This window comes from Arabidopsis lyrata, assembly GCF_000004255.2.
Source record: "Arabidopsis lyrata subsp. lyrata unplaced genomic scaffold ARALYscaffold_2, whole genome shotgun sequence".
NCBI classification, from domain to species: domain Eukaryota; kingdom Viridiplantae; phylum Streptophyta; class Magnoliopsida; order Brassicales; family Brassicaceae; genus Arabidopsis; species Arabidopsis lyrata.
The window spans coordinates 15,345,950-15,367,000 of NW_003302554.1; the positions used below are offsets into that span (position 1 = coordinate 15,345,950).

At 36.4% G+C, this 21,051-nt stretch overlaps 6 protein-coding genes across 10 annotated transcripts; 4 read left to right on the forward strand and 2 right to left on the reverse strand.

The window, feature by feature from the left end:
- Positions 1-2,869: 2,869 nt before the first annotated feature.
- Positions 2,870-4,716, forward strand: LOC9324932 (RING-H2 finger protein ATL3). The gene has a single exon (XM_021034030.1). It carries the CDS (start codon positions 3,574-3,576, stop codon positions 4,546-4,548), a length of 975 nt encoding a protein of 324 aa, XP_020889689.1. The 5' UTR covers positions 2,870-3,573; the 3' UTR covers positions 4,549-4,716.
- A 578-nt stretch (positions 4,717-5,294) lies between these two features.
- LOC9323494 (pumilio homolog 23) lies at positions 5,295-10,340 on the reverse strand. Of its 3 annotated transcripts, none has more exons than XM_021034027.1 (12): positions 10,168-10,340; positions 9,602-9,820; positions 9,131-9,494; positions 8,707-9,009; positions 8,422-8,592; positions 8,070-8,213; positions 7,816-7,935; positions 7,537-7,722; positions 7,282-7,430; positions 6,892-7,074; positions 6,255-6,644; positions 5,295-5,749 (listed from the first exon to the last, which is right to left on the reverse strand). In XM_021034027.1, exons 2-11 carry the CDS (start codon positions 9,787-9,789, stop codon positions 6,257-6,259), a joined length of 2,196 nt encoding a protein of 731 aa, XP_020889686.1. In that variant the 5' UTR covers positions 9,790-9,820; positions 10,168-10,340; the 3' UTR covers positions 5,295-5,749; positions 6,255-6,256. The 3 variants fall into 3 exon arrangements, with proteins under 3 accessions (XP_020889686.1, XP_020889685.1, XP_020889684.1); XM_021034026.1 differs by having other exon boundaries at positions 9,602-9,885; XM_021034025.1 differs by having other exon boundaries at positions 9,602-9,894.
- Positions 10,341-11,132: 792 nt separating this feature from the next.
- On the forward strand, positions 11,133-14,687 carry LOC9324933 (alanine aminotransferase 2, mitochondrial). 2 transcript variants are annotated; one of them, XM_021034028.1, is made up of 14 exons: positions 11,133-11,551; positions 11,951-12,001; positions 12,096-12,146; positions 12,289-12,354; positions 12,432-12,493; positions 12,600-12,678; positions 12,768-12,872; positions 12,968-13,078; positions 13,169-13,306; positions 13,382-13,577; positions 13,672-13,826; positions 13,911-13,985; positions 14,069-14,272; positions 14,365-14,687. In XM_021034028.1, exons 1-14 carry the CDS (start codon positions 11,354-11,356, stop codon positions 14,479-14,481), a joined length of 1,608 nt encoding a protein of 535 aa, XP_020889687.1. In that variant the 5' UTR covers positions 11,133-11,353; the 3' UTR covers positions 14,482-14,687. The 2 variants fall into 2 exon arrangements, with proteins under 2 accessions (XP_020889687.1, XP_020889688.1); XM_021034029.1 differs by lacking the exon at positions 14,365-14,687 and having other exon boundaries at positions 11,189-11,551; positions 13,945-13,985; positions 14,069-14,096.
- A 24-nt stretch (positions 14,688-14,711) lies between these two features.
- On the forward strand, positions 14,712-16,557 carry LOC9323495 (translation initiation factor eIF-2B subunit alpha). Its single transcript, XM_002887385.2, has 5 exons — positions 14,712-15,223; positions 15,310-15,462; positions 15,586-15,727; positions 15,925-16,166; positions 16,241-16,557. The coding sequence occupies exons 1-5, from the start codon at positions 14,819-14,821 to the stop codon at positions 16,445-16,447; spliced, it is 1,149 nt and encodes a 382-aa protein (XP_002887431.1). The 5' UTR covers positions 14,712-14,818; the 3' UTR covers positions 16,448-16,557.
- A 970-nt stretch (positions 16,558-17,527) lies between these two features.
- Positions 17,528-18,904, reverse strand: LOC9323496 (agamous-like MADS-box protein AGL61). Its single transcript, XM_002888824.2, has one exon. It carries the CDS (start codon positions 18,206-18,208, stop codon positions 17,528-17,530), a length of 681 nt encoding a protein of 226 aa, XP_002888870.1. The 5' UTR covers positions 18,209-18,904.
- A 993-nt stretch (positions 18,905-19,897) lies between these two features.
- On the forward strand, positions 19,898-21,042 carry LOC9324934 (ethylene-responsive transcription factor ERF073). 2 transcript variants are annotated; one of them, XM_021034913.1, is made up of 2 exons: positions 19,898-20,242; positions 20,344-21,042. In XM_021034913.1, the coding sequence occupies exons 1-2, from the start codon at positions 19,990-19,992 to the stop codon at positions 20,982-20,984; spliced, it is 894 nt and encodes a 297-aa protein (XP_020890572.1). In that variant the 5' UTR covers positions 19,898-19,989; the 3' UTR covers positions 20,985-21,042. The 2 variants fall into 2 exon arrangements, with proteins under 2 accessions (XP_020890572.1, XP_020890571.1); XM_021034912.1 differs by having other exon boundaries at positions 19,905-20,242; positions 20,332-21,042.
- Positions 21,043-21,051: the final 9 nt, after the last annotated feature.

Sequence of the window (21,051 nt, forward strand, 5' to 3'; positions counted from 1 at the left end):
GCCACTTGTAGGAATTTACAGCTTGGTCCATTTCATAAAGCCCACAACAAATAAATCAAAGTACTTTATATTGGTAAAACATGTTTATCAATCATCAAAGTATATATATACTGTAGGTTGTTAAAATTGTAGTGCCCATAATAATTAGTTTAAGAAAATTGCGTCATGGTCTATGGAATGCATTAATGCTACTGGTGGTTACATCTTTACTTTATTTTATGAAAATTTATTTGTAACCAAAAGATTGTTTCAAATGTCTGAATAAATTTGAATATGCTATTAATTATGTTAGCCTTAGGATTTAGGAATCTAGAGAGAATGATTTAAAGATTAAAGAAGATAATATGTTATTAAAGGAAGGGTGAAGAAGATCATCATTCAACTCTCATCATTTTGCCTAGTAACCATATTTTTTAACTTTTAAGACAAAAGATAATTAAAGTTACAGAATTCCTTTCGGGTAATGACCAATTGCGCAACAAGAACTTTAAGTTTTTCAAAAGTAGTAAATTATTGTTTCTTAACAACAAAAAGTTTTAAGTCTTACGGTCTATACTTGTTTCAATATAGGCATAGATGTATATAATGTATTTTTGTCTTGGTTGGTGGAACCACAGATTCAGGTCGGAATCGTCTGACTTTCCCTCAAAGATTGACTTTGTGTTTCAATTGTTGCCGATTGCGGATTATAATAAGTTAATAATGTGAATGGAACAATTTAAATTTGACATAGTTATGAATATTACTAGTACGATTAGAATAATTAAAAATATAGGCTGTTTAGATTTTTCTGTTGCTGTAATTATTGTCATACACCTCTTAAAACCTTTTCCGAGAGTTTGTCTGTACATATATTTTGCAAAACTTATAATATAGTTAAGGTTCCACTTAATGAAAAGACAAGATCCTTAAACCTAGGCCTCGACCAGGAGGATTCTTTGATCTCGAGAGAATAAAAAGCTCTTCATTTGATATTGAAGTATAATTAGAATTTCATCATCTCATTATTTCAACTTAGTGCATGACAAATTGTCATCCATTAAGCTACCATTGACTTGCTTTTTTTTTTTTTACTTTTACTTGTTTTGTTAAATTTTTATAACACAGTTAAGAGTTCCTCGGAAAAAAAAGGTAAAAATAGTGGAGAGTTACCGATATCTTGGAAAAACTAAAGAATTTTAAAAGATGTGTAAATCAATGCACACCATCATTTTAGACTACAATGTACTCCATATTCCTTATAAATTAATACTTCTTCTGTTTCACACAGAGTGTCGTTTTAAGGTTTTAATCTCATTTCACAGAGTATCATTTTATGTTTTCAATGCAGTTTTAAAGATTAATTATTTTTTTATCCTCACTATTTTAGGTTATTAATTAGAGAGATAGTATTATTTAGTGTATTAATAAGGAATAAAAATGAAATTTGATTATTTTTCTTAATTTGTGTGAAAATGCTAGAATGGTGAAACAGATGGAGTATTTGCAAAAGATAAACTTTATAACTCAGGTTTGTTTTAGGAGATAATTAGGCCAGAGGTAAGGATCTGGACCCAAATTAGTTTTTGAGTAATTCTTGTCGGGACCTAAAACTAATGTAACATTAGCCCATCATTTTCTCCATTTTAGCCCCACGCTCGTAGAAGGAAACGGAACAGTTTTTTTTGTTTCTTCCGAGGCGAACATGCGTGTATATGTGGGATTCTCTTAAATGAATCCATTTTCTTCTGCACTAGACTGTTGAATTTCTCTGTTCATCTCTTCTTTTTCTTCATCCCTTATAACCCTATTTGCGATCATTTCTCTCCGTTTTTCCATCATCGTTCGTCTCTTTCTTTTTCCCAAAAACGAAACTTCAACCGCTTGGCCGTCGTGAATCGCCGGAGTCTCAGTGCCACCGTTTATAGTCTTAAAGCGGTAGATTCTTGCCGACGAGTTTCGTTTTTCTCTTTAAAAAAACTTTAAGTGGATCATTTTTTTTTTTTAATTTTTGTGTTTCGATTTCTGGAAATTTCAAAAGTTTTCTTCTCTGTTTGTTTTCCTTCTACTGCTTTCCCGATTTTTTAGTTTTGAACTTTTATGTGGTTTTTTTCTTGTTTCAATCTCTAAATTCGGTTTTTATATCTATACATCTATTTAGAGCCACATTTTTTTCTTATCCTTGTGTTTAGATATTCAATTTTTCACATAGATCTATATATATATTCGAGTATTTCTAAACAACTATCCGTTTCTTGTCTTGGATATCTACAGATCTAATTAGATCCACATTTCTTTTCTTATCCCTGTGTTTATCTATTCAACTTTCCTCATAGATCTATATATATATATATATATTCGAGTATTTCTAAACAACTATCTGTTTCTTGTCTTGGATATCTACAGATCTACTTAAATCTGTATCGAATCGTATATATCGATTACGCATCTATTGATATGTTATAGACATCTACAGATCTTCTTAGAAATATATTTATAATACGTAGATCTGTACGTTGTTGTATCTTCTTTATAGACATCTATTTCATCCTGGTAGATTTCATGTTGATGTTTGACAGCGTACTTACTGTTCTTCTTTTCTCTCTACAGGAATTATCCCATATAAAAAAGAGCCGTCGCTTCTCTCATTTTTTGCCAAAAAAGTCAAACCTCCTATCCCACTCGCATGGATACGTAAGCGAGTGGGTTTTTCGTTATTTATTTGAAACCGAAGCCCAAAAATGAAGCGTTATTTCCTTACCCTAGAGACAAAGCAGTCAATTACCTATTCGCAAATTATCCTCTCTGTTTTTACCTCTGAGCTAACTCTCCCTTGTTTTAGTAACAATTTGAATCAGATAATACATCTATAAGCTGCAAATTCCAACTATTATTGTTAAAACACCAAAACCTTTAGTAAAATTAGTCAGGCAAAAACAAAAAGAACAAGTGTAGTTAGTATTTTGTAATGGATAGGAGAAGCATTACCAGAAAAACTGACGAATTAACGCATTAAGAAAGAAATTTTGGTCGACTAAAAGTAGATTCATAGGAAGAGAGAGTAGCTCCCCTACTCCAATTTCAATACACACTGGGCTCCACTCACTTCTTCCTTCTTCTTCTTATGCCTTCGGCTTCTTCTTCTTCCATGGCAGAGAGACACAGATTCATACAATTCACACCTTTCTTTTTCTACTTCCTCTTCTCATAAACCCTTTTAACATTTCTACCACAAGTGAACATCCCTCTCAGCTCCATCATTATTACACATCACTCGGTCTCAATTCCAAGCTCTGTTTTTTTCCTGGAAAATTCCAATCCTTTGTTGCATTAACTCTCTGGGGTTTTGTTTAGTTTGCTTTTCTTCCATTTGGGTACCCACCAAAAGAGTAAAGTTTCATGCTTTCCCTCACAAAACCCTAAATTTCATATCACCATCCAATTCCATGTTTTGCTCTGCTCAACTCTCTGTTTCTGCTTCTGCGTCATCGTTTTCCTTCATATAACCAAGCCAATTGTGTTGATTCATCTTGGCACATTCATTGTTTTGAGAAGGAACAGAAAAAGTTCTGATCTTGTCTCCTTCGCACATCAATGGACGATAATGGATCTGCTCATAGCTCGATGTTCGGTGATCTATCAACAGAAGAAGTCACAAGCAAGATCATTCTCACAGCAATCATTGTTCTATTCATGGCTGTCCTTTTCGTCCTTATCCTCCATCTTTACGCCAAACTCTACTGGTGGAGAATAGATCAGCTCCAACAACAGCAACAACAACAGCAAGAGCAAGAACAAGAAGAAGACCAATCATCCATTGCTCCGCCTGTAGTCACTCGCCGTCAGCGACGCCGTTTCATCTTCGTCCCAGGCCAAGACGCTCTATCCAACACTGGACTTACCTCTTTTGAACTCAGTTCCTTACCAATTGTCTTTTTCAGACAAGATAGTTGCAAAGATGGTTTGGAATGCTCTATTTGTTTGTCTGAGCTTGTTAAAGGAGATAAAGCAAGGCTGCTTCCAAAGTGTAACCATAGCTTCCATGTTGAGTGTATTGACATGTGGTTTCAGTCTCACTCAACTTGTCCGATTTGTAGAAACACGGTTCTTGGTCCTGACAAAGCTAGCTCAAAGAGAGTTGAACAAGTTCCAGACAATGCAGATCATGCTGGTAGCACCAATAACAACCATGATGCTTTGTCACAAATTTCAACTTCTTCTCCGGAATTTCCCACCAATGTCTTGGTATGGGGTCGCCAGGATCAGGTTAGTACCGGAAACAACAATGTCGGGCCTCAAGAAGACAGTGCTGCTGGTAATGGTGCTTCTCAGAGTCAAGAAGCTGTTGTTCTGGATATCAATGATTCTTCCATAAGAAGCCAGAATGTATCATCTTCGTCGTCATCGATGAGGTTTATTGTTGAGGAGGAAGAAGCAAAATCTCCAATGACAACGAGGTTGAGGTCTTTAAGGAGGTTTTTAAGCAGAGACAAGAGAGTGGCTTGTAGCAGTAGTAGTACTAGTAGTAGTAGTAGCAGCTCCAATGCTGTTGCTTCTGTTGATCCTTGAAGATTGTTATTACTTATTAGATTAGCTGAGTGAGATTGCCTGAAGATGTCAAACTGTGTATGTGGTCTCGGCTCTTTATTGGCTGTGTTTGAGAGCTTTCTTTGTCATCCAAGTAAATCATTTATGTATTCCACGGGAATTGAAATTCAAAAGCTTTTTGTTTACTCAGATCAACACAACACAAGATCAACTTCAGAGATTAATACACGTGAAACAATTGTAGAAAGCTCCACTATGTTTACACTAACAAAAGACATGGTGATGTTAAACCATCAGATCTGAGGAAACAAGAACTGAGAAGTTTTTCAAGAAGTAAAACTATGGGAACTACAATGAGTTTACTTACCATAAACGAGACTAGAGAAGTAGCAAGCCACTGGTTTCTTCAATAAACCGTCTAATTAATCCGGTTCGGTATTCGTAGGCCACAAGGAAAACTCTCTCTACTGTTTTTTTCTTTCCTTTCTTCAACGATTGCAAATAAAAAGAACAAAAAAAAGTTGGTGATTATCACAGTGACATGAGCTGTTAATCTGCAACGTTTCTTCTCACGAAGTTGGAGTTAATTAATACTATTAGATGAAACAGCATCAGTAACCACGTGCCCTGTCACATGATCCTCATCTCAATCACAAATATTTTCATGGCTAATACGTGTGAATGAATGTGTAATGCATATGTGAGATCTTCATGTGATCTAGAAACTATTAGATTTATGTTAAATATCTTCATCTGCAACAACACAATTGGGAAAACAATAAGGAAATTATTGGCACAGCAGTCAAACTAACTCACGTGATTAGATCCCAAAAAGTCTCATGAATCAATAATATAATCTACAAAGCAACAAAGATTCTTTCTCTTTAACTCAAACATAAGCTCGCTACCCTAAAGTTTTCTCCATTGCAGTCTTAAGGAACACAACAACCTAAGAGCTCCAACATAGAGAAAAGATCAAAAAGAGATTTCACAATGAAGAGATTCCATACATCGGCATCGATCTCAGCAGCTCTCTGTCTTTTACTTCTAGCTTTGTTTAGCAGCAAGAATAATGTAGAGTGTCGTCAGATGGGGCCAGCTTCCATGGATTTAGCTTCTAGTAAAGGTGTGAGAGATTTGCAGATAAGCAAGGAGATGAAGGGAGAGTCTCTAAGAGGTGAAAAAGATAGCTTCCGAAGAATCCCAAGGACTGGCTCCAGCCCTATACAGAACAAGTAAAGACAAACCACACAACTCAATTTTCTTTCAATCTTTATGTATTCCAAATGGTTTTTGCATCTCTGTGAGTGTATGATTGACACCAAGATTGTGTATTTTTGTACCAGGATTGATCCCCTAACCGATGTAAGAGGAAGTAGGAAACAACATATCACAGCAAGAGAACCATAGATTTCATTTATTTTTGTCTTGGATCTATTTTTTTTTTTTGGGTGGCATAGCGTATTTACACTTATTTCTGGATGCTGCAATGTAATCTTATAAGCTTTGCTACTGTTAACAGCTCCTAGAGTGGGCTTAGACCTCTATAAGTTCGTTTGTAGTGTTATATGAAAAGACTGTTTTAATAGCATTCTTTTAAGTGTAGATCTAGCCAGAACGGCTTCAAATATGCTGCCATCTTCATTAAAAAGTAGAGAAAAAAGAACTGTGGCACAGAGATGAGAAAAATGCAGCTTGACTAGATATGATAGAGTAAGGAGTCTAACCTTCAAATTCTCAATTTATTTGAATGCCTATTCTTTCCAGTCATCTCACCAGAAAGGAAAGGTCTTTTGCTGCCAGCTAGTTTTGGTTTATCTGTTGCTTCACTAGTTTTATTCTTCTTCTGTTTCGCCCTTTTTTCACCTGCAAAAGGTTCATCCTTGTCCTTTGCATGTTCTTCTCGGTGACGCTTAAACCCGGAAGTAGGATGATGGTCAATCTCTTTCCTTGTATTCTTTACTTCTATTTCCTGATATGCATCCTCAGATGTGTCAGAGACAAATGTGTTCTTTGGAAAATTTGATTTGTTGGACCCAAATGTAGAACAAAAGTCGTCATATGTTGATTGCTTAGCTTCTTGTCTTGATTTCCACTGATCAGGTCTGCTGGCATAACTGCAACAAAGAAATGATTCCATATCATATCAAATAAATGCAAGAGAATACATGCATGCCATCAATGCTACAAATATGCCAGCTTTCAATGGCACTATGTCACTAAATCCCCTAGACTTATTCTCTTAGAACTTATACTTCTTTTTTGTCATCTGACGTGTAATTATTATGTTGGTGATACCAGTTTTTCTGATGTGTTACAGCTTCCGTCAACAAAAGCAAGATAAGTTTGTGAATAAGATCTTACCCATCGATATCAAGTTTCCTAAGCAGATAAGGCCCTTGCTTTGTTTTCGAGAGATCAACTTTCACATCCAACAGTTCAGCTGCTATGGCTTCCCTTAGTGTCAAATTACATGCATCGAAGCACTTCTCAACTGTAAATGAACCAGATGTGTGTAATGAGAGCTCGCCAAAATGTCCACGTAACCTGTGACGAAATCATTGGTAAAAAGAAACATAATCAACATAAAGAACAATCGCTTGAAAAATACTGACAAGCAGCCTAAGAGACTGAATGAAGAAAAAACACGGAAGCAAAAACAGAACGAAAGTAATCATATAAACAAGTATACTGTGAAATCTACCGGTCTTGAAATAAACATATTCCCATATAACATCAAGAAGCAAAGCATACTTTATAATTAGTCTGCGTTTCTGTTTTGTAGCAGCATTTGAGGCAAGAAAGGCCTCAATGACACGTGCTCCACTGGAATCTTTTGCTGTTTCAGTAATATACTCAGCTTTCATAGAAGTTAAGCTTGTTATGTATGGCTGTATATGATCCTGTCAAATTGAGAAAAGGAGTTACTGTGAATGCACATGAAAAGCCAAACTTGGAAGTTGAAAACACAAACTATTTTTGTCAACACAAGGAGAAAAGGAAACATACGCTAGAAAACTTGAAAATCCCCTGAAGGATCAAACAACCCATGACATGCATCTTTGCACCAGGTGCCCACTCCCATGTAGACTTATCTTGGCAACCAAAGTAGTAATCAAGAAACAGCAACCGTGGAACAATGGAGATACGGGACTCATTTGTGGAGCATACTGCACCAACAAGGGCCTCACAACACTGTCAAATCAGTAAAAATCAGCTGTATAAGAACACATTTTTGAAACTAGAGAAGAAATAAATTTTCAACTGAAATTTAGAAAACATAGAAACCTTATGTTCATGACTTTCAAGCCTTTGGCTAACCGCTATCAGAGAAGCCACAACACCTGACTTCCCTTGCTCAAGAAGATCCTTGAATCTTGGAGCTAATTCTTCCCACATCATGCCCATCTTGCAAACAAAATCAATTGAACGTACGTAAGTTTACCGGCTTCAAGGAAAAAGCAAAAATATATTCGAAGCTAAGAAGACCTGGAATGAAATTTTGATGACACAGAAAAAGATGAAGTGTAGGATAAAGATACCTGCTCTTGGTCTCTTGCATGGGAGATTAATGCTTGGATAACAAAATTTGCACACCGATCAACTGAAAGCTCATATAAAGAATTCTTGAAAACTTTGTTGAACATTTCGTTATACAGACTTTCAGGGGCCACTTCCAAAATAACCTGAAATTGCATGCAAACGCATTTAAAAAGATGACTAAGAAAATTAACACTCCAATTCCAGCATGGAATCAAACAGAGAACTGGAGATCATTGTACATAATGTTTTGCATGGTCTAACGCAGGCAATATATCCACAATCAATTGTTTTGCAAGGTACAGAATCTTGGTATAAACAACTCAGTAAGAGCCAGAGGTTAAACTCAGTTACCTCCACCAGATGACTGAATGAATTATCCTTCATTGACACTAAAATTTCTTTGGCAACATTAGTCTCTATATGAAACCCCTCTACTTTTTTATTGGTAGAGTTGCAGCGCAGAATAAGTGGAATGATTTCAAGTAACTCCTCATCTTGTTTCAGCATTAGTCTGAGAGCCGTCTGTCAAGAGAAGATTAGTTAGCATCACCATGAATCAGGGAGAGAGAGTAAAATAACAGTCAATACTAAAGAAGTTGCTTGAAAATGACGATTAGACAGGGACATAAAACCTACCTGTAAGACCAAACTGCTATACTGATCGACTTGAAGATACGTCATATCCTCTCTGCTACAATTTAATATCCCAGATAAAAGGTACTTGAGCATATCTGGAAACCCTTGATGAGGGAGTTCTAGAGTATTGTCATCTAACTGAGACATCTTCAGATTCAAACGTTTGGCCAGAGCTTTTGATGATTTTGCGCCATAAAGCTCAGGAGAATCTAAAGAGACTCCTTTGCAAAGACAAAGAAGCCTTCGAAGAACATGAGAACCATAGCAGTTGCACATCATATCAAGAGGATTATCCACAATCACCTGACCAGGGGAAATATTACACCATCACAATCAAGGTCAATTACTAGTTTCATTACTAGAAGCAATATTCTGGATACCTCAATATGCTTGTCAAAGCCAGTAAAAATATTGTATAAAGTACCTTGCATATAGAATTCAATGCCTCCTCAATAACAGAATAGGCATCTGGATTTTCAAGATGTGTGGCCAAGGATTTGAGAGCAGACTCTGCAACATGAGAACCAGATCTATCCATTGCAATGGCTGGGAACACAGTTGCAGAATTTCGTATGAAACTGCAGAGTTGGTCAAGTTCACATCCCTCAAGTAGAGTTTGCAAGACATGACTTATGATATAGTCTGTTGCAATTTCGTATTCCCTCCCTCTTGTTTCTTCAAGGGCATTTCCGCATATTACTGAACGTTCCTCTAATTCAACTTCATTACTATCAAAGAGATTGGCAATCTCAGAGAAATATTTTGAAGTTTCTGGATCAATTTCTTTCCTGCCAAAGATTAACCCGAGTCACTAATACTTCTTACGATAACAAAATCTCCACTACAAATTAGAGCAAAGGCGTAGGTTAGGCCCTCGGTTGAAAACGTCCCTTACCTGACAAATTGATTCTGATGTTCAAATTCGGATTGTTTCTTTGATGCTGGCTTTACATTGGGGGCACCACCAGATTGATTCCTCTTGTTGCTATCTCCATCAAATCCACGGCCACCTTTATGGTCCTTCCTTCGCATTCCCTTCTTCCTTTCGCCGTGATTGTTACTAGACTTTCCCCGTTCACCCATCAAGCAATCTTCCTCAATAGTCCTGTGCCTCCTAGATGGCAATGATTTAGAACCAACTGAAACCATGTAAATTCCTAGCCCCAACTATGTTAAACCCTACAAAATCTAACACAAAAAGGAAAAACTCAATATCAAATAACACTCAAAATAATCAGCTTTCAAGCACTAGTCCCAAATTACACAATCTAACAGAAAAACGAAAAGTTCATTTTTTTCTCCAAATTTACAGACCCCAAAATTAGGGTTTCGAAACGATTCCCTAACTGGGTTCCGTTACCTAAAACACAACAATAAATTACGAGTCTCAATTCTAAAACTTTACACTAATCTATGTGAAGCTTGTACAAAAGAACAGGAACAATTAGGTTTATCAAAAACCTGAGTATGCAAAAACACAGTTGACGTAAGAGGAGAAACGAAGAAGCGTGAGCTCAACAGAGAACGCGGCGCAGAGAGAGATGAAGAATCAAAATCACAGGTAAACGATGTCGTTTCTCGACTCGTAGTATACGTTGGATCAAAATCTTCGATGTTTTGAAGTGTTGTACAAATTTTCTAATTACACTAGGGTTTTATTTTCGTTATACCCAATACGATGCCGTTTTTAGTGACGTGGATATAAACAAGTAATGGGCATGTCACGATTTTAACGGCCTTTTTAGGCCCAATCATGTAGCCCAACTCTGGTATTCACAAAAAGAAACATCATTTGCTAGAGAGAGGAGCATGTTACAAAATCATCAATTTAATAAAATCCACAGTAATAATTATCATCTAAAATTCAATTTAAAAATCTCTAAAAAATTTCTTCATAAATGAAAAAATTATTTCAAAACTTTCAGATTAGCTGTACTAATGTAGGTTTTAACTTTTTTTATATAAACAATTCAACCAAAAGTAAATATGATTATGCTAGAATAATAGTATCTACTCCCTCTGTTTTCGAATAGTTGTCGATTTAGAGAAATTTTTTTGTTTTTAATTAGTTGTCGTTTTCAGTTTTCGATGTAAAATTTATTACTTTTTTATTTTTTATATTTATTTTTATTATGCAATTTGATTTACTATTGGTTAAATTATGTTTAGGTAGATAATTAATGATATTTTTATATTGAAAAACTAACAACATTAATAGTTTCTTAATTTGTGTGCATATAGTTAAAACGACAACTATTCGAAAATGGAAGGAGTATCTACTTAGCCCAAATTAGATTACAGTTATGCTAGGATTATTTTGTGGATATTTAAGTCAATGACTTGTTTGGAGATAGAATTCAGACAACTTTTTTGGTAAATGACATGTCTTTTTTTGGGATTAGCCTTGTTTTGTTTTTAACAGATAAATAAACAAAATTAGCCGCCTAAAAAAAAAAAACCCTACAAATATCTTCATCAATTCAATTAGATATTTGAAAAAGAAAAGAAAAGAAAAAAGTCTCATTTTTGAGCGTGGAGGACAAGGCAAAATTCGGTGTTTGCAGGCACTGGATATTGGGACCCTTGTTTCCTCGTGAGAGAATTTTCAATCTTGGGGCTTGAAGAGCACGTTCCTACCATAAAGCAGATGCGGAGATTCTTGATTAACCAAGCTAAAGGTCTCGTCGACCATTCTCGTCGTCAACATCACAAAAGTCCAAGCTTTCTCTCTCCTCAATCTCGTCCTCTTGCTTCTCTGTCTCGTTTCTTCTCTTCTACTTCGGAGATGTCTGCTTCTGATTCCACTTCTTCTCTTCCCGTTACTCTCGACTCCATCAATCCCAAGGTGGGTTTCTTATTCTCTAGCTCTTTGAATTGTGGGTTTCTGGCTTTGTTGTTCTTTCCTCGATTGATCTGGATTTGTTTCTAATTAGTAAAAAAAGTTTCAATTTTTTAGTGTGGTTTTCTGATTTAACGGCAAAGGTTTGTTCTTTGCTTCTCCTTGTGTTTCACAACGATGAAATCGACAAGCTTTGCTTAATTGGGTTTTTTTTTTTTTTTTTGCGTATTTTCTGAGTTTGGTTCTACTTATGCGTAGGTCAATCCTCCTCTGCCACTTAAAATTCTAATCTTGTTTCACTGAAATGTCACATTCTTAAAACTTTTCACTTCTTGTGTCATTTTTTTTCTTATGAGTCACTTTCAATCATACTCAGAACTTGGTTTTATTATTTTCGGGTGGCAGGTTCTGAAATGTGAGTATGCTGTTCGTGGAGAAATCGTCAACATTGCTCAGGTCAGAGATACATGTGCTTTGTCTTGTAACAAAAATCTGTAAAATTGTTTTATTACTAATTGATTATTGTTTTCTTTTTGCTTCCATCTTACAGAAGTTGCAAGAAGACTTGAAGGCTAATAAGGATGCTTATCCCTTTGATGAGGTAAAATCTCGTTCTTCATCTGCACTTTTGACATGAGTTTCATGGAGTGGATACAGTAGTTTAGTGTTGATGTTACCTGTTCTCAGACTCTTTATAATTCACAACAAGAAAGAAACTTACAAGTCTTGACTGTCTTTGGCAGATAATCTATTGCAACATTGGGAATCCTCAATCTCTTGGTCAACTGCCTATAAGGTTCTTCCGAGAGGTAAGCTAATGTTTTTGGTGCTAGTTTGTTTGTCATATATGCCCAAAGATATAACTTTTATCATCTATATGCCTCAGGTTCTCGCATTGTGTGACCACGCAAGCCTTTTGGATGAGTCTGAAACACATGGTTTGTTCAGGTATCACACGTGATCCTGAGGTTTTTCCTTGCAATAATTCAGCTTTAGGGCACATATGCTCATGGTTTAAGATTGCTTAACTTTTTCATTTCTACTCTGCTATCAGTACCGATTCAATTGACCGAGCATGGAAGATTTTGGACCAAATTCCCGGAAGAGCAACTGGTGCTTACAGTCACAGCCAGGTTTGCCATCAGAGTCTAGTTTAAAGTCCTAAACCCTTTCTTTAGATGGTCTTTATGTTGCTGAATGATTCCTTTTTTTTCTGCGTCAGGGTATCAAGGGGTTACGTGATGTAATTGCAGCTGGAATCGAAGCACGTGATGGCTTCCCTGCTGATCCAAATGATATTTTCTTGACTGATGGTGCAAGTCCAGCGGTAACAGTCAAAACAAAACATTATCTCATAGATTTAGAGCAAGTTCTTTTAAAGGGTTCATGCTAAGTGATTTATACTGACTCTTTATTCTATAGGTTCATATGATGATGCAACTTCTCTTGAGCTCAAAGAAAGATGGTATTCTTTGCCCAATTCCTCAGTATCCATTGTACTCTGCTTCAATTGCCCTTCATGGTGGATCTTTGGTATGTTCATATAATCATTATGGATTAATGTTGTTTTTGGTACAATTTTTTTTCATTTGTCTTTATTTTGATTGTAAATTTACTACTTAGGTTCCGTACTATCTTGATGAAGCAACCGGATGGGGACTGGAAATATCTGACCTTAAGAAGCAACTGGAGGAAGCTAGGTCGAAGGGCATCGCTGTAAGGGCCTTGGTTGTCATAAACCCCGGTAACCCAACTGGGCAGGTACAAACAGATTTTCAAGACTAGGCTAACAAAATGTAACATTTCTCTAATTTTGCGTTCTTTGTTCTGGTTAAGGTTCTTGCTGAAGACAACCAGCGTGACATTGTTAATTTCTGCAAGCAAGAGGGTTTAGTTCTTCTAGCTGACGAGGTCTACCAAGAAAATGTTTACGTCCCTGACAAAAAGTTCCATTCTTTCAAGAAAGTAGCTCGGTCTTTGGGCTATGGCGAAAAGGATATCTCGTTAGTCTCGTTCCAATCAGTTTCCAAAGGTAAATGAACAACTTTTTTATTGTTCAAGCTTGTCATCTAAAAAATGGGGTTTTCTTTTGAGTTTTGACAGCTTAATTCTTTTTCTGCTGACAGGTTACTATGGAGAATGTGGAAAGAGAGGAGGTTACATGGAGGTGACCGGATTCACTTCTGATGTAAGAGAACAGATATACAAAATGGCTTCCGTGAATCTGTGTTCTAACATCTCTGGTCAAATTCTTGCTAGCCTTGTCATGAGCCCACCCAAGGTAACAGACTAGTTCTCTCTAATCGGCTTTCGCTAAGTTCTTGCAACCGATTATGACTAATCAGTCCAATATGTATTTGATCAGCCTGGTGATGACTCATATGACTCATACATGGCAGAAAGAGATGGAATTCTCTCATCCATGGCTAAACGTGCAAAGGTTAGTCGAAGATTACAGTACCCTCTAAAGACCTTTTTTGAGTCTCTTTGTATAATGTCACAAGCTTGACAATGAACTTGCAGACTTTGGAAGACGGTCTCAACAGTTTAGAAGGTGTTACATGTAACAGAGCGGAAGGAGCGATGTATCTCTTCCCGCGAATCAACCTTCCTCAAAAGGCGATTGAAGCTGCTGAGGCCGAAAAAACTGCGCCAGATGCGTTCTACTGCAAACGCCTTCTCAATGCTACTGGTGTAGTTGTAGTCCCTGGTTCTGGCTTTGGACAGGTAAATGAACCAAATCTTCACAATTGAAAAACTTTTAATGTTTTGGAAAGGATTAAAGTTGAATCTTTGTGTTTTGGATTCACTGTGGTTAGGCTCCTGGAACATGGCACTTTAGATGCACAATACTTCCACAAGAAGACAAGATTCCGGCGATAGTGAATCGCCTCACAGAGTTCCACAAGAGCTTCATGGATGAGTTCCGCGACTAAAAAACCTGACCATGATGATGAACTTAAAGACCTTTTGAGACAAGTGTGATCAGTTTGAGTTATTTAAAAAAAAAAGAAGGCTTATGTTTTGAATTTGATCAGGCAATTGTGGTCAGCTAATTTAATTTTAGAATATTTTGTACTCCATGGCATGCCAATTTAAGATATGAAGATATGAAAATTGAGTAAATTGGATTTTTTTGTTATTATTGGGCTTTTTAATGGGCCTGAAATATATGATTTTTCATATGAATTTGTTCAAGTAAATTATCTTCAACTTTTCTCTATTTTTCCATTTTGGCGAATTTTCTCAAGAAAAAGAAAAAAAACAAAATCAATGTGGCGGAGATCACCGTCGTTTATCCTCGACGAGCGACGAAGCTCGAATTCACCTCCCATGGCCGATACAACAAGAGGTCCCTTTCAAAACTCTGATTCCATCTCCGCTTATTACCAAACCCGAGCGGCGCATCACGGTGTCATTACAAGCGACTGGCTAGCCCAAGCTCAAGCCGCCGTGGGCGGCGTCTCAGGCGAAGAGCAATCTCTCTCATCCGACAATCAGCTGGGAACGGAGAAGTCTTTTAATGTAATTGAAGAGTTCAACAACTGGAGAAAGCAACCGGATCTGGCTGAAGCCGTCGCGGCTATTCGAGCTCTCGCTGCCGTTATTCGTGCGAGTGAAGCTAGCACTATGATGGAGCTTGAAATTGAGCTCAAAAAGGCTTCTGATACACTCAAAGTGAGATTCTTTTTTCACTTTCTGTTTCATTCCTCGATGCAATTTTTGTGTGCTTTGTTGATTGAGAAATGTTCAATTTTGGGCAGTCATGGGACAAAACATCAATCTCTTTGACTGCTGGATGCGATTTGTTTATCAGATACGTTACGAGAACCTCTGCTTTAGAATACGAAGATTTCAATTCAGCTAAGTCTCGTCTTCTTGAACGTGCTGAGAAATTTGGGGAAATATCTTGCAAGGTACTTCCTTATATGGCTCCTGTGGCTCATATTTAGTAGTTTTTTTTACATATATCAATGAAGTAGATCATCAAAATGTATTTTGATTAGAAGAGGATCTATAAAGGTTCGATTTTTGTGCAGGCTCGTAGGATTATCGCAATGCTTAGTCAAGATTTTATATTTGATGGTTGTACCATATTGGTTCATGGACTCTCTAGAGTTGTTCTTGAAATACTAAAGACTGCTGCACAAAACAACAAGCTTTTTCGAGTTCTCTGCACAGGTTCGCTTTTCGAAAACACCCTTTTTCTCTTAAACAACAAGCTTAGATTGGAACTTGAGTTGTATCCGCTTAATGTTTCTTGGTTTCTCTGAGGCATTTTGTTGCATAGTCTTGACCTTAGTTATAAACTCTGTCTCTTTATGATTTTGTAGTATTAGTAGCCTTTCACTGAACTATTTTAATGTAAAAAATGACAGAGGGAAGGCCGGATGGAACAGGAGTTTTGTTATCAAGTGAGCTATCGAAGCTCGATATCCCAGTGAAACTACTGCTTGATTCAGCTGTGGCGTATAGCATGGACGAGGTAGACATGGTGTTTTTCGGGGCAGATGGAGTTGTAGAAAGCGGCGGTATTATCAACATGATGGGAACATACCAAATCGCACTCGTGGCCCACAGCATGAACAAACCGGTCTATGTCGCCGCCGAGAGTTACAAGGTAATTGAAACAGTTTTATAAGATCCCAGAGAGAGAAAGAGAGTGGTTAATGATACAAAGTTGTGTATTTGCAGTTCGCTAGGCTTTATCCATTAGACCAAAAGGACATGGCACCAGCGCTGAGACCAATCGAATTTGGTGTAAAGATTCCGACAAAGGTGGAAGTAGAGAGGTCAGCTCGAGACTATACTCCGCCTCAGTACCTAACGCTCCTCTTCACAGACCTTGGCGTTCTCTCTCCCTCTGTAGTTAGCGATGAGCTTATTCAACTCTATCTCTAATTTCAACTCCTAATTAAATAACTAATTATTTATTACTTTTGCTTCTGACAGTGAAAACTTTCAATATTGAGCCTTTAAAGATCTTCTAAGTTCATGTTTTGAACTTCAAAATTGAGTTAGTTTTTTTTTTTTTTTCGATTTCAAGCATTCGATTTATCCGGGTTAGCACATAAAATGGACTCGTCTCATTGTTAATGTCATCTAACCCGCCAGTTGGCCCAGTTCTCCGGTAACCAGTTTCCGATCCTGGTATTGACACCGTTAACTTTAAACAATCAATCATCTATTGAAGTAGCCCCTTATTACTCTTTTTACTAGATACTATAAACATGTACAACATACCCAGTGTCGGCCCGGTAAATTTGGGTGCCCTAAACAAAATTAAAGCCATAAAAAAAAAAATTCTTTTAAATTAGAGTTTTACCATTAAAAAGAATGTTGTAGTTGTCTCTAAAAGCCAACAATATTTTTAAAAGGCCCTACAAAAATTATTGTATATAAGAAAACTTAACAAATTTTTAGGTAAAAAGGCCCTCAAATTTTGAGGTCCTAATCGCTGGCTTCGGTGGCTTGCCCTCTGCGCCGGCCCTGAACATACCTAATCCTCAGTACTTGTGGTTCCAATTTTTTGTGACATGATTTAGATTATGACTTGTTTTGTATGTGGAATTTAGTTCTAATAAGAACCTCTGAAGGATCAACGTCACCATGATTCCAATCCTCAAGCCAGAATTATTACAACCATTGACGAGCTAACCTCAATTCTAGCCAATGGTTCAAGAAAATATTACATCATTTTTATATAAAAAGAAAACGTTGGATAAATATTGCATTACAAAAAAATAAACAAGAAAGACAAAAACACAAGCTCATAAAATAAAATCAGTATTATTAATAAGCTACCTCCATATTTAAGAAAATGGAAATATGGATTTCAATTTCCGCGGAATACAAAAATTTTTTCAATCTTAAACTTGAAAGCATTAGTTAATTTAGGTAAACGAATTTAAAATAATTTAGATCAACCTATAATCTATATGTAATAACACCAAAGTGTAATAATAAATTAAAGAAAACACTTCACTGTCTACCGTTTTGAGACATAAACGCAAACTCCAAATCACCACCGTTACCTGCGTAACCTCGATCGTTCCTAGCCATCAGATTTTCATTAGTCAATTTCCAGTCAGCCATAGCCATCTCATTTGGAAATGCCGGAAGATTCTCGACCGTCCGATCACCACTCATCTGGTAGATCCTCGTCAATAAATTCTCCCTTAACACACTCAACGCCTTCTTGTACTCTTCCATATCCTCCTCCGGAACACTCTCCACCGCCCTCTCCCACCACATCAAACCGTCGTTATCTTCCTCTCCGTTTGCCACGTTACCTCCAGGATGTGACCTCAGCATCACCGGAGTCTTACGCAAGTATTTATCGATGAGTGAGTCCACGTTACCAAACGAGTAGATCCTATCTACTCGTGAAAACGTTATGATACCAATTTGTGCGCCGCAGAGAACGCTTAGCTCCGCCGCTTTTTTGAAAAGCCCGAATCGGCGTTTGGAAAACGTCACTTGCCTTCGGTTTTCCAGAATGATCTTCTTGATCTCTATCTTCTGTCGACCTTTGGTGGTTTTAGGGGTTTTTAGTTTAGTCTCTTTTTTTGGGTTGACCAGCAAGTTAGGGTTTTGAAGGGGGTTTTGTTTCGTGGTCGGTAAGCAAGTGATTGTTGAAGCTTCTGCCTCTCCATCCTCCATATTGAAGACAAGAATTAGAGATGATTATGAGATTACAAGAGTTCTTTGAGAGATATATTCCGATTTATATTTATATACATAGTTTTCAATCAAATAAGGAAGTATTGTTTCGTCATAATATATGCTAATTGTGGTATTAAATGCGCGTCTCAATAAGTTAACATGATTTTTGGAATGATTCCATAAAAATCAACATTAACTTTTCTTAATCTAAGTTTCGTGACATTATTTCCAAGATTTACGAGATATACTTGCTCCTTTCTACATTTTCATTTTTGTTATATATAGAAAAACTAAAGATGATGCTAATATATGATCAAATCAAATAATATATGCATATCGATATTATATTGTCAAAGAAAACACGGCCTATAGTTTTTCCAATAGGGAATTACAAAGTGGTTGCCACATGAAAGGTTCATCGACGTCCAAATCCATTTTCGTGGCCATTGTGAATATTTTATTCCGTTTCAAATTGTTTTATATTTTTCCATTTAATATATCAATTAGCCTTTAATTAAACTAGTCAACAAACTAAAAGGGGATTAATTAGCCTCTTGACAAAGATTCAAAGTAAGGTTGATAGATTAATTTAGATTTGAAAAATGGTTAGTGGAGGAAACCATGGGTTCATTAGTCAGTATATTAGAGACTGCTTATGGTTTCAAATTAAAAAGCATGCCCCTATAGCTAGGTTTTTTTGTAATTCATGTTTCGACTAATGTTTTGATATTTTTCCAATACTTTTAAATTTTTAGTTTTTTTTCGTTCTTGATTTTTTTGTTCTTAATGTATTACTTGAGTTTTCGGTTAGTTACGACGTGTTTGAAATTTAACACTTAAAATAATTTTAAATTTAAAACTTTCGGATCAACTAAAGACAGGATGCCTAGGCAGTAGGCACGGTTAGTTTTTGACGTGTATAAATAAAATATATTTAACAGCTGTTATAAATATTTTTTTCATTAAAGTTAATTAATTCCATAAAAGTTTTAGTAGATGAATAAGCAAGATATAGAAACCTTATTAAATACGGTAATTAATTGAATTTTTTTTTTTTTTGCTAAAGTAATTAATTGAACTTATGTAACAGAATAGATAATTGTGATTATAGATGTCTTACATTTATAAAGTGAGAGGTTTAAGTTTGTAGATGCAGGGAAGGGATTGTGATTTTTCATTTTTATTTCAAATATTTTGGTTAGCTTTGAAACATTATAATTGGTATATAAGAATAAAATTATTAAAAATCCTGTAAAAGAGAACCAATGATAATTTACTTTAAAATGTAAATCAAATTATTCCTTATAAATTATAATGAAACTATCGGTATGATTCGAATTCTATGATATTGCTTGGCCATAAAAAAGTAGGGGTTTTTTTTTTTTTTTAATCTCATGTCAAAAAATCCAAAACGAATATTAATTATGCTGTATGCATTTCTCAAATATACGATTCATTTAATGTGAGATATCATTAAAGATAAAATTGGATCGTCCCCGAAGAAAAAGAGAAATAAGAGATGATCGAATATTTTAAATTTAATAATCCGAGTCATTAGTTCATGACTCAGCTTAATTCAACCTGTCACTGTAAGTAATATATAAAAAAAATTAACCTATGACGAGGACAAAATTGTAAATGACAAAGCCCACTTGGCCCAATTGTCTTCCCAAGAACACGCGTATAAGAGTATTAATGCTAATAAGCAAAAATGAAAGAAAACAAAAACACAGAGCCACCTTTAAAAGTTGAGAAGTTTTACTTTGTGCCCAAAACTTATGAAAAGTTGTTATTTACACCTTTTAGTTCTGAGAAAAATGTGCGGAGGAGCTGTAATTTCCGATTACATAGATGATTCGGAGAAGATTGGGAGATCTAAGAAGTCTTCCTGGAGAAATAATGGCGTCTTTGACTTAACAATCGACGATTTCGAGGGAAATTTTGATGAATTCGCGTCGGAAAACGATGAAATCGGCGGATTTTCTATGGAGAAGCCATTTGTCTTCTCCTCTACTCGCAAACCTGCTTCTGGTGAGATATGACTTTTGTTTTCTGGTGTTTTGTTTTGTTCATCGTTTGGTTCTGTTTTCTCAACAGTTTTGAACTTTATCCATGGTTAGGCTCAGCGTCAGATGGGAAGAAGAGAAAGACTAGTCGGTACAGAGGAATCAGGAGAAGGCCTTGGGGAAGATGGGCCGCTGAGATTCGTGATCCAATCAAAGGAGTTCGAGTTTGGCTTGAGACTTTCAACACAGCTGAAGAAGCTGCAAGAGCTTATGATCTTGAAGCTAAGAGAATCCGTGGAGCTAAAGCTAAGCTCAATTTCCCTAACGAATCCTCTAGAAAGCGAAAAGCCGAGGCGCCTAAGACTGTGCAACAGATTGAGGAGAAGCATGAGGCTGATCTTGGATTGGCGGTGGCTAGCTCAGTGCCTAGTAGTAGCTGTCTTGATTTCTTGTGGGAGGAGAATAATCCGGACACGCTTCTTATCGATACACAATGGCTAGAAGATGTCATCATGGGCGATGCGAAGAAGAAACATGAACCTAATGATAGTGAAGAAGCCAACGTTAATGCTGCTCCGCTTTCGGAAGAGCTACTAGCTTTTGAAAACCAGACCGACAATGCTGCTCTGCTTTCAGAAGAGCTACTAGCTTTTGAAAACAAGACAGAATTTTTCTCGCATATGCCTTTTATGGAGGGAAATTGTGATTCCTTAACGTCTCTGAATAGTCTCTTTGAAGGAGGTAATGACATGGGTCTTTGGTCCTGAACAGTTCTATTGTAAAAATAAAATGAGTGTTTAATATTGAGTTCCTGTTCGACTTGTATGTATTTAA